Source organism: Copadichromis virginalis, linkage group LG17 (genome assembly GCF_057382275.1).
Source record: "Copadichromis virginalis isolate Kocher_CV1m ecotype Utaka linkage group LG17, C_Virginalis_male_GT1.1, whole genome shotgun sequence".
NCBI lineage: Eukaryota > Metazoa > Chordata > Actinopteri > Cichliformes > Cichlidae > Copadichromis > Copadichromis virginalis.
Genome location: NC_140634.1, coordinates 38,299,458 through 38,312,282, shown reverse-complemented (window position 1 = coordinate 38,312,282; position 12,825 = coordinate 38,299,458). Strand labels below are relative to the sequence as shown.

The window sequence follows — 12,825 nt, the reverse complement described above, 5'->3', positions numbered from 1 at the left end:
AAAACACTATTATGAGCAGATCGCACAGGTAGGGGGTTTGCATGCTGGAGAATTACTGCCGCAATGGGGGCTGCACTCCATCTATCTCAGTATGCCTTCCAGTAGCTATTGCTCACCATTCATCTCCATTTATTATCTACCTATTTATCTGGATCAGGTTTACAAACAAGCTCAGATCTTATTCCCTGCAGTGAATTGTCCCTTTTCAGCCTAGGGGCCCGTTCTTCGTACGTCGCTTACTACATCCAAGATCAAATGACACATCCAAGACCAAATCATCGCGCTAACTCTGAGCTCGCTATTCCGGTTCCCCGAACACACCTGTTGTTGACGATTAGTATAGCTGGATGAAGTAATGTGAGATCACTGGGTGGCCCAACAGGGGCTACGCATCGATAGTAGAAACATTGATCGGCAACCCTTTGATTGGTCGGCGAAAATGTCGAAGGAGCGTGCTCTGTATTCTTCGGCAGCAGAGCAAGAACTCTTGAGTGAGGGATTTCAGGAGTTTCAGAGTTTAATTAAAACGCAAGGGAACACTGCAAAGGCTGCAAAAGCAAGGAGAGAGGGCTGGCAGAAAGTTGCTGACAAATTAAACTCGTAAGTAATTCAATAATAACAATAATAATGGAGTGGATTTATATAGCGCTTTTCAAGGCACCCAAAGCGCTTTACAATGCCACTATTCAGTCACTCTCACATTCACACACTGGTAGCTGTCACAGCTGCCCTGGGACAGACTGACAGAAGCCAGGCTGCCATATCGCGCCATCGGCCCCTCTGGCCAACACCAGTAGGCGGTAGGGTAGATTTATCATATCACACTATATTATCCAATATTATATTACATTATATTATATTATAATATGTTATATTATATCCCCTTTCACATTAGAGCCACAACAGGACCCACTAGAACATGGGAACAAGTAAAAGTGAAATATAAGAATATTCTACAGAATGGTAATATTTATCACTTATATTGCTTTTCGTCTCTTGGAAAGAGACCCTGGAATAATCTGTTTGTTTGTTCATAACAGCAACCAAGAAAAGGGCAGAGCAAAAAAAAAGACAGGTGGTGGTCCTGCACCCCCTCGTCAACAAGTTGGTTAAGTGAATAATACCCTCACGGGAAAATCGATATCTCTCTATGAGCACACTGTCGCGCTGAGCTAAAGGATCCTGTCTGTCCCGCAATATACGCTGAATTCTGAGGACTCTCCTTATCAATCTTGCACCTTCCGCAATGGGTGGCTCGCGTATACGGACAGGACATGGCTGCGACAGGCTTCCCAAATCCACCTTCGCTTTTATAGCCGTGGTCTCCCATCTTGATTACACGAAGTAATTTACAATTACTACTCTGAAATATGAATTACATCTGTAATAATCACATACATGTAATAGAATGTTAATAGTACATTTCCCTTTTTTAGGAAATGACCTGTATGTATCTGTGTGACATCAATAGAAGGATCAGGTGCTGCATTATCTTTAGTTACATTGATGTTATTTATTTATGGTACAACAGTGGTAAAATATCGCTGTTGCTTTCGTATACATGAAGCGGAAATACCTGAGTGGCCGCGATCTAATCCTGTTTACATAAAGTAAACCTGCTCCCCAGCAGGTTTACGCTTACGGCTCTGTTGCTATGACAGCAAGTCCCGGATGGGCTTCGAAGAACCGAACGATCCAGGATCACGCGAAATCGTCAACAGTCAAATCCGGCTAACTTACTTAGCGAGGTACGAAGAACGGGCCCCAGATGTACGAAACAGCCCAAGCAGAGCTATCTTGTGCATCTTCAAAGGCAGATTTTATTTCAGGGGACAGTAGATTTACTGTGACTGCAAAAAATTCAGGCTTAGCGAAGACAATTTTCTGCAGGATAGAAATGCAGAAATGCAAAGCAGGAGATGAAGCATCGCTGAATATGTTTCCAAACCAACTTCATTCTAAGCCAAAGACTAGAAAATATGGTGAAGCATGTCTTCCCTTTGGCTTCACCTGCACAAGTGCCGAGGTAGGTCTCCCCTGCAGAATTGGTTTTCCCTTCGTGGGGAGCAGCGCTGGGCTCTTCAAATCATGGACAAACAGTATCCCACAGTTGTTTATGTTTTTAAACCCATTTTGCACAGAGAGGCATTTTTTGAAAAATGCATTGATGGCAATGTTGAATATTATTACACATACAGTAAAATAATCACATCGTGACGCCTCTGCCTTTCTAAGTGGAGGGACGGTAAATGCATGTGTATATGCAAGCGTGTAAAACCTGCAGATAGTCAGATTAACAGTATTTTGTCTCTATCTGCCATTCTGCAATTCATCTCATGTAAACAATAACGTGGCGCACAGCGTGACGTGAAAAAAGGCACCTACCTTTGACGTTGCGTGACGAACTCTGTATTCTTCGTCCACACGTAAACGGGAAAAGGAGTTTTAAAATATCTCCGTTTTTAGTGATTTGAAACGCCGTTTACATGTGGACGAAACGGCTGCATGTCCAAAAATACCCCTGTAGGCGTGGACGTAGAGTAATAGAGTTAGTAGTTTACATTCTTTCTACCTGTAATTTATTGCAGGTTACTTGTATTTTCCTAATTGTTTACTAAATGCTTGAGGTGTGAAAGGAACCGCAATGGAGCAAAATATGGGTGTGTGTGGTTGGAGGATGCGTGTGTGCGTGCGTGAGAAGGGGGGGCGCGAACATTTTCTTGCAAAACAAAGGGGGGCCTAGCAAAAAAAGTCTGGGAACCACTGCTTAACACATTAAATTCATATTCTCAGAATCATGTAACTATACGAACATGTGGGCATCTCCAGATATGATCAGTACTTGAATGAAGAATGAGTGTGCTTGTGTACACACACACACACACACACACACACACACACACACACACACACACACACACACACACACACACACACACACACGCTGTTGTTGTGTTCGTGCTGGATATGATGTGACGGAGGAAGCATACATCTGACTGTGAAACTGCACACTCATTAGCTAAAAGACTAAACTAAGGTCCAAAAGGGCTAATTTTATGAATTAATACTTTTTCAGCTCTTAACTTAGCCCATCGTCTGTGTCAGCATGCTTGTAGTGGGAAAAAACAAACAAAACTGTGAGTTCTGATAACTAAGAAAGAAAGCACTTTTTGCATTCGCTGCATTTTTTAGCTTTTACATATAAAAGCCTGCACATCCAAAGAAAGAAAATGTGTGGCAAGAATTTAATCTCTTTTTTTTTTTTCATCTCTAGTTAAGGAACCAATCATTGAAGAGAATTAAAAGATGCAAAAACAGGAGTAAAAAAAAAAAAAAAAAAAAAACACAAACCAAAAAACGTGCAGATCTCTGTATGTTTAAATTCTCGGCTGGTAGCAACAGAGACTGAGTTTGCAGAAACACTACATGGCTCTCATTCCCAGCAGCACAATGGGAACCAACAACACTTCAGACTGCACATGGCCACAATATTGCAAAAGTTATTTCTGTCTCTGCACACCGTCTGGTTACAGATTCTAATCTCCTGTGGTTTGGCATGACAACAGCAGCTCTGCTTTATATTATATCACACGGCTTTTTTGCTTGCTCATGCTCTGCACCATTTTCTCTGGTTTGTTGGAGCAATTTATGGAAGCGCACACTGACAGAGTTCATCAACAAACTGGATGGTTTTCACTGTCGACACTGAGACTTTTTTTCCCTGCCTGATCCCAAAACAGCGTAAAGCAGCTGTTTGCACTGTCATTTTTGTTTCTTCCCAAGACCCTTACAAAGGATGGTGAGCCTGCTTAAATCATACCACCAGCACTGCCTCCTGCCAGTGCTTTTATCAACAGATACACTGGGGTGTGGACGTGGACAGATTGGGAGCTGACAGGGAGCTGGCTCCTGAAATAGGCTGTCCCACGAGGCACAGCGTGACTCTGGTTCTCCTTAAGGAGGCTCCTTGTGAATGCAGCCAAACAGCTGCGTCAGTTGCTTCCTCCTCTGGCTCCCTGTGACATTTCATTTACATCACACAACACAATTTATCCCCCCCGGAGAGGTGAGCACACCTGGCACACAGCAGAGGGGGCCTTGCAGGACCTGTCATTTTAAACTCTCTCGTGAGATAGAATCTGAACATCAGTCTGACAGGTCCTCTCCATCGCTTCTTGGCTTGGGTTTTTAAAGTAATAAGACCTAATCTTTTTTTAGTCAGAAAAAAACATTTGAAATACAGCATTTAATTCGATTGAAGTGATACTTTAGAACTTATCTTCAAAGCTTTTCTTTTAATACGTACTATGAAAGTTCTTTTCATTGGTATCAAATGTGTAGTGCTTTAGGTTCATAGAAAACAGTCTTATGTAGTTAAAACCAAAACATAAATAAATCAAACACCTTAACCTTTTCAATGGGCCCCTTTTGGTGTGTTTTTGACAAACGTCCAGTGCAGTTGTGTAGATCACTCCCTGGAAATCGCACTACTGACACCGACACATTGCCAAATTCTAAAACTTAACTTTCATTTTGTGGAAGTGGCTGGACTTCCAGGGTATGTTGGCTGGTGACTGAAGGGTGTGTTTCTTTTTCTTTTTTTTTTTAAATGCATTGTATACTTGGACACAGTGGCAATAGAAGCAGATTTCTGCTTTATTAGTCTGAATTCACAGTGTACAGTGAAAGAGGAAAAAAAACTATGACTAAAACTACGCTCCTGGTTGTGATCCTGACCTGTCATGGTCCATAAAGACCTTGGAAGTTTGAGGACTGTAGTGAAATTAAAGCCGGCACAGAGCTCCAGGAATAATCTAAAAATAACTGCCCTGCTGAAAGCAGTCCAGGGATGCACACGAAGATGATCTTGAATGAGAGACTGGACAGATTTTTTTTATGTTTATGGGACGATTCCCAGAACTTTTACAACTATCATGCCAGAAGAATCAGTAAATATATAAACAGAAGCACAATCGGACTTTGTAGTGTTACAAACTGTTACACAGTTTAGCTGGTTTGAAGTTCATTCCTTCCAGTGTGGGCGCAGCTTTCGTTCCTGTGTGTCATGTTAGCGTGTTCCTCGTGTTTGTTGTAGTCTGAAAGGTTCAAACACTCAGTAACAAAATTCTGCAATGGCTTAAATAAAATGCACACTGCATTTTTATGACGTTTGGGAGCAACAAACAAAATAACATTTCAAATTATGTCTAAAGATGAACTGCACAGTCTTTGTGACTGGCACATGGAGTACTTGCTCATTTTAGACATTGGGACAAATGAGTCAGGAATCCTGGACCTCTGTGTACATGATAGCAGAGGTAAGAGATTTTTTGTGAAATCACTCAGAATGCTAGAAGAAAGCATCGGTTTAAGCCCTGTCATGGAAAATGTCATGCGATGGAAAATCCCGGCAGTTTGCCTGCACAAAAAAGGTTTCAGGGAGCCTCGATCCTGCCTGCGAGGTGTTTACAGATGGGATTTTATGACAGCGAAGGGGGGCGGGCAGATAACCTGCTCTCTGACTGAGGTCAAATGAAAGGTCACAGTCACAGTTCACACCTGTGCCGGCAATACAGAGCTCTCATCCTGTTTTTCAAATCACAGAGAGGCGAAGCTCAGACTGTTTTCAGGTCATTGCAAGAGTCAAACTTCACCCTGCAACCAGGAGAGTCTGACAGCATGCTGGGAAAAACCTGTCCCCAAAATGTAAGCAGAAGAGAAAGAGTGTTCTCTCTTCAAGCTACTCAGCATCTGTCTGAACCAGGCAAAAAGCAGTTGTTTTGACCTAAAAATGATGCTCTCCCATCTCAGGCATGAACATGTTTAATACATGGTTCCTCAAAAACAAATGTGGTGCCAATGACAACTAGCTAATGTCTCTAAAGGGACGCTGTAAACCCAAATGCCTTTGCTCTGACTGTGTCAAACAGGGGGGATTGCACTGCCTGCCTGGCTTTTATCATCAGCAAACAGAGGGTCAAAGTGTAAAGAGGTTTATGACCTGAAAGGACTAGAACTAGAAAATGACCCCATGGTAACTAATAAACAACCCACTGTTGCAGATGAGCTACAGTTGCAGTCATTTTAAGGGTGGAGATTCTGTTTAATTCAATTTTATTTATATAGCACAACACAACAGCAGTCGCCACGAGGCGCTTTACTTTTTTTATTTTATTTTTCAGCAAAAAACATAAGCTTAATCCTTTCTGGCTCCTTAATTGCCAGAAAGGCTAATATGTATTTAGATGTAAATGCGTTAATAACGTCTGTTTAAACACTTTTCAATAACTATTTTCATGTTACCTTGAAATAAAACATCTCCCTCTGCTGTTGCTGCAGCTTACTGCAACTTCTACACGTGTGTACAAAATGTGCACGGAGTACCGGTGTCTGTTACATGCAACTTTGCACCTTAACCAGATGCTTTTGGTAGCCATCAACAAGCTTCACATCATTAAAGATGCATGCATTCCACCCTGGGGAAAAAACAGTCCCAAAAAAAGCATTAAAAGCCTAAAATTCCCATGACAGTCATCATGCACATGAAGAGTGTATATTAACGTCTGATCACAACCATATATTACTAGCTGGCTAGTAGCATGTAATCATGTTCGTCACTCTGACTGGCTTTTTGTGATGCCCACACTTCTAAAACATTTGCAGTGAAGTCTAAGGAGCTTGAAAAGAAAAGCGTCTGGACTTCTTCAAGCTGCTTGAAGACGTTTCAACTCTCATTCAAGAAGCTTCTTCAGTTCTACAGTCAAATGTGGAGAGTCCCAGATTTAAGCCCTGTGGGAGTGTCCCCCCCAAAAGGGACATGGACCCCCTATTGATCCTCTACCTAATCACACGAGCCAAGGTGTGAAAACGGGTGTAGGTCACAACCAGCCAAGGTTCCTGGTGAGCTCACTGAGAAGCCTAGCCCCACCCTATCATGTGATTTCCTGAGGTCAGATGGCCCAGGATGTAAGTGGGCGTTAAGGTGTCTGGGAAAGGCTCTCAAAACTGGATTATAGATGGCAGACAGTTGGTGTCGTAAGCCCCGCCTCTGTTCAAAGATGGTCGCTCACGGTAGACATAGATGGCGTCTTTCACTCCTCTTTCAAACCATCTGTCCAAAATGGGAACATTTTGGCTGAGAACTTTCACAGACATTTGCAGTACATGTTTGTTTTTTTGTCACATTATGTTTTTATAACTAGCATGAGAGTTTGGAGCCGTCACTTTGAAAGGTATCTGCTATGTGTTTCTGATGTGTTGCGCGTTGTTTTAAGAAGGCTACAGTGATGCAGTAAACTGCGTCAGTCCTGCAAGTTTCCTGAAACTTCTCACCAGCAGCCCTGTCACCAACATATTTTAGATAAAATTACAGCTTAGATAAGATGCAGGGTTTTAGTGTGAGTAAGCTTCTTGCAAACAGTAATCATCACTTTTATGTGTCATCGTCTGAATATTCAAAAGAGTTCCACTCCCATGTTAGGAAGTGTCAGTTTTCCAGTAATGACTCACTTTAGTTCTTTTTTTGAATGCTGCATAAAATATTTCCTCACATTTTTTGCCTTGCAGAATCAACATATCGTCATCAAGCCAATATCGACGATGAGGCTGTCACCATGGAGATTCTCGACACTGCAGGCCAGGTGAGACAATTTGTCAGGTAACTTTTTTCAGTAGTTTATCGCCTATGTTGCTGTTTTTGATTACACTGGGTAGTCTCTGGGTGGTAGTGAGATCAAACATTTCATGGCATTTCTTTAGATGTTTGCACAGTTGCAGAGGCCCAGAAACAAGTTGGCAACCTCTCGGCAACTTCCGGTCACAAGGGAAAACTACTCTGGAGTGGTTCTGGAGGTTGCTGGCTGTCGTAGGGTGAAATAAGTTGCCAACAGGGTGCTAAACTAGTTATTGCCTTGCTCGCTAGCAGCCACCTGTAGTTTGTTTGGAAGACACCAGCTTGTCTTGAAACACTCCCCAACTAAGTATGAACTGGAAACACAGAAGGTACACCTCCAAAGTAAAGGTTTTGCCTTATCGCTGAAACCAACAACTTTCAAAAGATGTAACTTTTACTTTGGAGAAGTGTTTGCAACTTCAAGAAACCAGTCATGGGATACACATTTTTCTCTGAGTGTGACAGGTGTTTGGCTGGGCCTTTAGCAACTGATTTCAAAGACACTCAACCTCTGGAAATCACTTACCTACTGGTTGGGCGATACACATTTTTCTTAGGACAGATGTTTGCTGGGAGTCTCCAACCAGTCTCTAGGCCAGGGGTAGGCAACTCCAGGCCTCAAGTGCCGGTGATCCATGATCCATCACAGCTGATTTAAAGGGCTAAATGACTCCTCAGCATTTCTTGAAGTTCTCCAGAGGCCTGGTAATGAACTAATCATTTGATTCAGGTGTGTTAACCCAGGGTGCGATCTAAAACCTGCAGGACACCGGCACTCGAGGCCTGGAGTTGGGGACCCCTGCTCTAGGCCTTTGAGACTGTGACAAAGCCTTTATAACAAAACAAGCATTTATCCACTTTATGAATCATCTTCAGTCCTTATGCCAACTGTCTGTAAAAAATAAAAAAAATAACAAGTCTTTCTGCATCATTCATTTTCACAGTTGTTTCTTTGTGCCAAAAGTAGGTGTACAGCCCACTGTCTATGTCGACTGAAAAAGTGTTTGTCAAGTGTTTTTCAACTCTGAAATGTACTTTAATTAAATATGAATGTGAATGAAATAGATGGAAAAGACATCATTCAGTTAACTTGTCCTCTGATTATTCAGGTGTTTTGAAGAATTGTTTGGCTGGATGTGAGAGTGGATGGCACTTAAAGATGTTAATTTCCTGGAGTATAATAGAAGTATTGCCAGGTTTGACCATGAGCGAGAGCTTGCGTAAGTCCTTGGGCTGAAGATAAATATGCTGCACTGCTGCGTAGGTGTTCTGCTGGCGGCTGATTTCCCCTGCGACACTTTAGCCAAGCCATCTCTCTCTCTTGCTCTCATTACAATGTAGTCTATTTTCAGCTGGCATTAGGATGAGGTCTGAATGTTTCCAGACACGACTTCAGTGAATGTCAGACCTCTCACGGCTATGATTGTATCAAAGCATTGTGCTAACTCTTGTAATTTATGGAGGTGGAGTCTTAAGTTCAGAAGGCGGCCAGGTTCACAAACATCAGACTCATCTGTCCTCTGGAGGAGGAATGCAGTATTTTCAAGTCGTTTTCTGGCATCTGGTACAAGAAAATTACATAATCAAAAAACTTCCTTCCAACAAAATCATTCCTTAATGTTTAAAATGGGTTAGAAATAAATTATTATTATTTATTTAGCATATTTGGATGTGTGTGTGTGTGTGTGTGTGTGTGTGTGTGTGTGTGTGTGTGTGTGTATATATATATATATATATAGTAAATGTGCCTTTTTAAAATGAATATTCATTAAATATATCTAATGTTTTCAGCACCATACTGTATCAGATATATTGTTTGTATATTATGCACATGCAAAACATTTCCCCCCCCCATTCAGGTTCCTAATATTCTATTTTTGAAAAATGTGGCCACTCTTCGATAAATTGTTCAGCTTCCTCTGTCGGTAACTGTGAGATCAGAGCCTTTGGGCCTCCATCTAGTCCAAGCAGGTGTTGTGTGATCGGTCATGGATGATTCTGCAGCCACATGATCAAATTAAGAGCACATGCTCGAGTGTTTGCATTACACAGATGGCTGCAGAATTCAATGTAGGGCTTAAGAGGGTGTGGCAGAGTGCAAAGATAATGTTAGGAACTAAACATGATTCTTAGATCAGAAAGGACTACACGTCTTTTTATGTTTAAACACAAAAAGAGCTAAAAATGTATATGCATATTAAAGAAGCTGACTGCAGCCTGTTCTGTTTAAATAATATTTGAGTCAAAAATATTAAATGAAAAGTTTTCTTGGTGGGAAAATTAGAGAGAAACTACATTATCAACATAAATCTACAAACAGGAAAATGCTAATATGACTTTTACAGCTTCACTGGACCCAAAGGTAAAGGCAGCACATCTGAAATTCTCCAGCTGCTCCGTCTGTTATTTTTACCTGAGATTTTCTTTGGTTGGTGTTTTATGATAATTTTACAGTAAAAAAAACAAAACAAAAACAAAAAGCTACAGTTGTTTAGCTTAATTTAGGAACTGGAAACAGGAACTGCTAACATGGATTTGTTCAGCAAAGTCTCTACAGACTTAAAGCTTCACACATAAAATAGATATGAATCATTATTACATCATCATTTTATTTAAAAACATGGGAAAATCTGTAAAACTCTAAATCAGCTTCAGCACCATGTGTCTTGTCTTCTTCTCAGGAGGACATCCAGCAGAGGGAGGGTCACATGCGTTGGGGTGACGGCTTTGTCCTTGTGTATGACATCACGGATCGGGGAAGCTTTGAGGAGGTGGGGCCGCTCCGAAGCCTCCTAGAGGAGGTGAAGAAACCGAAGAACGTTCCTCTGGTTCTGGTGGGCAACAAGTCTGACCTGGACCACGTCCGGCAAGTCGGTACAGAGGAAGGAGAGCGGCTGGCAGCCGAAATGGCGTGTGCCTTCTACGAATGCTCTGCCTGTGCCGACGAGGGCGGCGCTGTGGCCGAGGCGTTCCACGAGCTCTGCAGAGAGGTGAGACGCCGCAAAGCTGTTCAGGGAAAAGCCAGACGCCGCAGCTCCACCACTCATGTCAAACAGGCCATCAACAAGATGCTGACCAAGATCAGCAGCTAGGGAAGAGCCATGCTACCGCCTGATGACAGGAACAAAAATTGCTTTTCTCGCTCAAATGTTTTGGACCATCAGTGGACGATGACTGATTTAAGTGTGAAATGTGTTCTTCTGTTATTCTCTAATTGTTATTCGATGAAAAAAAATAAAATCCAAGTGCACTGTCTTTTCAGGCTGTAAGAGACAACGAATGACACTTGGCTTGGGAGCCATAAAAGATGATTTCTCATTAATAAAAAACTGAAATGCTTTTGGATTGAGATGACAGACATTGATGAGTCATGTCGACTAGCTAAGACAGGAGTGGGCAATCTCAGTCCACGAGGGCCGGTGTCCCTGCAGGTTTTAGATCTCACCTTGGGTCAACACACCTGAATCACATGATTAGTTCGTTACCAGGAGAACTTCAGGACATGTTGAGGAGCTAATTTAGCCATTTAAATCAGCTGTGTTGGTTCGAGGACACATCTAAAACCTGCAGGGACACCGGCCCTCGAGGACTGAGATTGCCCACCCCTGAGCTAAGATCACAAAGGATCAGGAACATGGCAAGGTTCTTAATTTTTTTCTTTTATTCTTTCATCAAACAAACTGACATATTAAACAAACCAGAGAGTATCCAGAAAATGATTCATGCACGCTCTCCTGTTTAACATGGAGGGAATCCAAAACTTTGACATTGCACAGTAAGATTTAGAGTTTCCTGTTTCTATCTCATGTGCAGGGGGCTGTTGTACTATTCTGTCAGCAGCAGTCAAAGAACTTCAGGAGCAGAGGACTCCTTTTAGATAAACGTAGATCTACTGTGTTTCACTCATTTTGGTTCCAGACAGATCTACAAAGCTGTCCGTCTCTGTCTTGCAAGCAATCCTTACGATCAAGTCTACGATGTTCCTTTGACATTAGCTGTCAGGGTGTGTGCGTTGGTCCAGGACTCATGAACTGAACATTTTTCCCCTCAAGGAACCCAAAGCACCGCAGGTTTGGAACGTCTTAAAGCTAATATGCATACAATATCTGTTGTTTTCTCCAAATCAGGGGTGTCCAACTCCAGGTCTCAAGGGCCGGTATCCTGCAGGTTTTAGCTCTCACTCTGGCTCAACACACCTGAATCAAATGATTAGTTCATTACCAGGCTTCTGGAGAACTTCAAGACATGTTGAGGAGGTCATTTAGCCATTTAAATCAGCTGTGTTGGATCAAGGACACATCTTAGGACACCGGCAGGACACCGGCCGGACACCGGCCCTCGAGGCCTGGAGTTGGACACCCCTGCTCTAAACAAAAGGAAGCACCATCACATACTTGGGATGTTCTTCACAGCGATAATGTTAATACTGTAAACTACAGCATGTTCAACAGAATATATAGCCTTAAGCACTGCTGTGTCTTAGGTGTGTACAGAACCAAGAGTCATCTATAATAGAATATACTGTAATTGTAGAAATGTGATATCTATGTGAACTTCTCTGATGAAACTAATCAGCTGTGCACTTACAATAAAAGACTGACATATCACACCAGTTTTTCCTGTTGGTCATAATTGATGCAAATGTCCTCAGTGGCTGCAGAAAATTTAAGAGAAGCACTTAAACAGTTTCAAATAATCATCACTGATTGGTACAGATGCTTCCAAGCAGATCATTAAAAGTCAGGATGCACACCATCAAATGTCACATTTACATATTAGTCTCCAAACACAAAATGCTGCTTTTATTTGTTAAAATTATGAAATATTCAAATGATGAAAGCCTGTATCAGCTGCGATCAAAGGGGATGGAGACATTGCTGATAGCTGACATTCGTATAAGTTCAAATCTAATCGTTAACATAACCATGGATTTTCAAATTAAAAGATGTGAATACGTCCAGTTCCAGTAGTTTTCCACAGTGTCTCTCTTTCATTAGAAGAAACCTTAATGATGTAACTCAGACGCTCCACCACAGCTCTTACTTTGGTGCTGTACTGCAGACTCTGGTAATGTCTCGACTTAGAGAAAAGGCTGTAAAACCGATGTTGATTAAGTCTACTGGCTCACATGAACCACAGTGGCTTTGTGTCCA

At 41.9% G+C, this 12,825-nt stretch overlaps 1 protein-coding gene across 2 annotated transcripts in view; it reads left to right on the top strand.

Annotated features, from left to right (window-relative positions):
• Positions 1-12,284, top strand: part of rerg (RAS-like, estrogen-regulated, growth inhibitor) — a 52,354-nt gene extending 40,070 nt beyond the window's left edge. For both annotated transcript variants that reach the window (XM_085436772.1, XM_085436773.1), the window contains exons 4-5: positions 7,567-7,640; positions 10,354-12,284. In XM_085436772.1, the coding sequence (XP_085292898.1) occupies positions 7,567-7,640; positions 10,354-10,764 (485 nt within the window). In that variant the 3' untranslated portion in view covers positions 10,765-12,284. The remainder of the gene's footprint in view (positions 1-7,566; positions 7,641-10,353) is intronic.
• The last annotated feature ends 541 nt before the right edge of the window (positions 12,285-12,825 follow it).